The sequence below is a fragment of the Microtus ochrogaster genome, chromosome 18 (assembly GCF_000317375.1).
Source record: "Microtus ochrogaster isolate Prairie Vole_2 chromosome 18, MicOch1.0, whole genome shotgun sequence".
Taxonomy (NCBI): domain Eukaryota; kingdom Metazoa; phylum Chordata; class Mammalia; order Rodentia; family Cricetidae; genus Microtus; species Microtus ochrogaster.
In genome coordinates, this window is record NC_022020.1 from 14,826,492 (window position 1) to 14,830,186 (window position 3,695).

General features: G+C 39.9%; 1 protein-coding gene across 1 annotated transcript in view; it reads left to right on the forward strand.

Annotated features, from left to right (window-relative positions):
* The window catches only part of Galnt1 (polypeptide N-acetylgalactosaminyltransferase 1), a 74,278-nt gene that overhangs the window by 53,048 nt on the left and 17,535 nt on the right, over positions 1–3,695 (forward strand). Inside the window, exons 7-8 of the mRNA XM_013349390.2 lie at positions 395–565; positions 2,234–2,351. Coding sequence (XP_013204844.1) covers positions 395–565; positions 2,234–2,351 — 289 coding nt within the window. The remainder of the gene's footprint in view (positions 1–394; positions 566–2,233; positions 2,352–3,695) is intronic.

Consider the following 3,695-nt stretch of genomic DNA (forward strand, 5'->3'; position numbering starts at 1 on the left):
GGATCTCTGTGAGTTCGAGACCAGCCTGGTCTACAGAGCTAGTTCCAGGACAGGCTCCAAAGCCACAGAGAAACCCTGTCTCGAAAAAAAAAAAAATACTCAATTTCTCACTAGCAAAAACTGAAGAACAGAAGTGACGGAGTTGTTTATAAAGGAAAATTTTGTCTAAGTGATTAAATGTATAGTCATTAGTGTAATATTTTCCATGTGGCAAATAGAAAAAAAATTTGTGTAAAAAAAGAAATGCAAAAGGACAACGTTCTCAGCCAGCAAATGATTATGACACTGTTTTGGTATAGGTTGTAGCAGGAAAAATATTTTGCAATTGTTTTGTTGTATGGTCATTATAGTTAGGAACATTTGAAAGATTTAAAATCTCCTTTTATGACATCAGGAGAACAGTGGTATGTCCTATCATTGATGTGATCAGCGATGATACTTTCGAGTATATGGCAGGCTCTGACATGACCTATGGTGGATTCAACTGGAAGCTCAATTTTCGTTGGTATCCTGTCCCCCAAAGAGAAATGGACAGAAGGAAAGGTGACCGGACTCTCCCTGTCAGGTGATTTGTCAGACGTTTCCTTTGTAGTGTGTTGCAGAGAGTTGTGACATTTCATCGGTTGGGTTAAAGTGTACTTTGAGAAACACCTAGCAATCGTATACCTTGTATGTAGTCAAGAACTGTGTTTTACATATATCTATTTTTAAAGGGGATTTTTCTCCTCCAGTTAATAAAGTTAGATTTTCTTTCATTCTGTGAACTCCAGTCTACAAGAAAAATGATGTCATACCTATGTTCCTTCTTTCCTGTATGAAAACATTACAAATTTCTAAGTTCAGGCTGCTTAAGTCGAGCTGCTCCTCAGTTACCATGCCATTATGTTAAAGTGCCATCTCAGAATTGCTGCTCGCACTGTACCATGTCTGGGTGGTAGTTACTGACAGTAAGGTTAGAAAAGCTTGTTTCACACAATTTTTTAAAATAACTAGAATTAGCAGTGTATAAAGGGATTTTCATTTATGTGTATTTGTTTTTCTTTTTACTGTACTTGATCATGGGTGACAGGAAGGCATAAGAATCATCTGGTAAGGGCATGGAACAGACTTTGAGCTCCTAAACCATCCTAGTATTTATCGCAGTTGCATCCGCCTGCCACTTCTATAGCACTTGAACTCCATTTTCTTCTATTTTAAGCATCTCTGGTCTATTTTCCCATGAATTCAAACCCAATTCTGGAGAAGTTGAAGAGATTTTTATTTTTTCACTTAATACATTCTTTTCCAGAGCCAGTTTGAGATCTGTACCCATTCAAAGAGGCCCTCAGTTCAGTTCAGTGTTAAATCAAGAGCTCTTAGATATTTGAGAACTTTGGGAATTACAGCTTTCACTGGACAGACAACACTGCTTGCTGTCCTAGGGAATCCTGGAAGAGCACATGTCAGTGACTTCTGAACTTAGGAACCTTATGGGATATTGGATCCAAGAACTTAATTATTTTCTCTTGGTGGATTGAGTTTTTTTACCCCTTCATACTGACCCTTCATGGAAATCAGTGATTAACTGGAACCCCTGCTACCTGTCCCTTTCAATCCTCCCTCATGATCATTTCTCTGCTTTTATACGTGCTTCTCTTCCACCCCGCCCTGTGAATGCCTGGACTTGGCTTCTGCAGAAAACCTACCACAGGCGGTTAGGGTCCCTTTAGAAGTGTGTTCTCTGTACTGCATCACCTCCTTTATGCTTTCTCTAGACCTAGGAAAGGCTGTCTTTGTTTTCATCCTGTCTTAACTTTAATCTTTCAACCTGCCATTTCTGCAGTATTTGCCACCCTTTAGAACTTGGCATTTTAACCCTAACCTGAGTCTAGTTGAATAAAATTATCAACTACCTTTATAGTTGCTAGGACTTTGGAATCAAATACCTGGTCAAATGTAGAAGGTTATGAGAAACATTCAATTTAAGGAGTCTGAGCTAGAAAGTCGGTCGGCACCAAGGATCAGGAAGAGTGCTACGGACAGGAAATATTTAGGATTAAACAAAGTGTGAGCAGGGTGCAGATCGTGTCTGCCACAGCAGTCCCCAAGGGTGTAAGCATTCTGAAGAGGGTAAGAGTAAGCATTATTCTGTAGTTATAAACAGCTGTAGAACTATAGTACTTCTAAAAACAAACACTGATTATCAACTTTAAATTACTAAAATTAATGGCATAGTATTATGATTGAATTTCAGAACACCTACAATGGCCGGAGGCCTTTTTTCAATAGACAGAGATTACTTTCAGGAAATTGGAACATATGATGCTGGAATGGATATTTGGGGAGGAGAAAACCTAGAAATTTCCTTTAGGGTAAGTTCCCTTTGACAAAAAATATAAAATCTTTTACTTAACCACAAATATGTGTTCATTATTCTTGTTGTCTATATAAGAAATAAAATTTAGTGAGTCTAATCTGACTCCAGAACCTTCAGCCTATGATGGCACTATGGATGATTTATTAAAACTATTTCAACAAATAACATGGTTAGCTTTACTAGCCTAACTGTAAAATTTCTGTTCTTTTAAGGAAGTAATTCAAACTTCAGCAACTAAATAGAAACAATTTGTAATTTAAATGGGCTGCTTTGGTACCTAACTGTAAAACATAATTACACATTATGTTATTTCCTTCTTACCTAATTGAAATTGTTCTCTTATTAAATGTGGTTACCTTATTAGTTTTATGTTTTTCAGTAAAAGGTGACAGCAGTTAGGGAGATGACTCAGTCAGTAAGGTGTTCGCCACATATGCATGGAGGTCTGAGTTTGATTCCTAGCTACTACCGAAAAAAAGCTAGGCATGGGTCTGCTGAGATGACTCGGAGTAAAGACGCTCCTTCAGTCTGAGTCAGTCTCCAGGAGAGAACTGATACAAGTTCTCCTCTGACATATGTACCACATCAATTAAGTTTTTTTTTCTTTTTTTTTTTCTTTTTTTTTTTTTTGGTTTTTCGAGACAGGGTTTCTCTGTGGCTTTGGAGCCCTGGAACTAGCTCTGTAGACCAGGCTGGTCTCCAACTCACAGAGATCCGCCTGCCTCTGCCTCCCGAGTGCTGGGATTAAAGGCGTGCGCCACCATCGCCCGGTCTCGAACTCACGGAGATCTGCCTGCCTCTGCCTCCCAATGGATTAAAGATGTACGCCAATGTTTTTATTTTTTAGGGCAGGGCATAACAATGCATACTGTAATCCTAGTACTGGGGACAGAGAGACTGTAGAATCCATAGCTACATCAGTGAGCTCTGGTTTCAGTGAGAAGCCCTGTCTCAAAATAAGGAAAGTGATTTAGATAAATAACGGATGTTACCCTCTGGCCACCACACACACAACCACACATATACATCACAAAAAGGAAGAAAAAGAGAAAGCGGTTCTGAAATGACTCTTGATCGGCCTAGTTGACCTTTTATTGTGTGTCCACTAAATCAGCTTGTTAGGTGGTAACACAAGCTGCCGAACAGCTTCTGACACGCAGCAATCAGCAGAGACGCACTGAGTGTGCTCCAAGTGGAAGCAGGAAGCTCCTTTGCTTCTAGAGACTCTCAAGTGTAAAAGATGAACCCTAGGCCGGGCGATGGTGGCGCACGCCTTTAATCCCAGCACTCGGGAGGCAGAGGCAGGCGGATCTCTGTGAGTTCGAGACCAGCCTGGTCT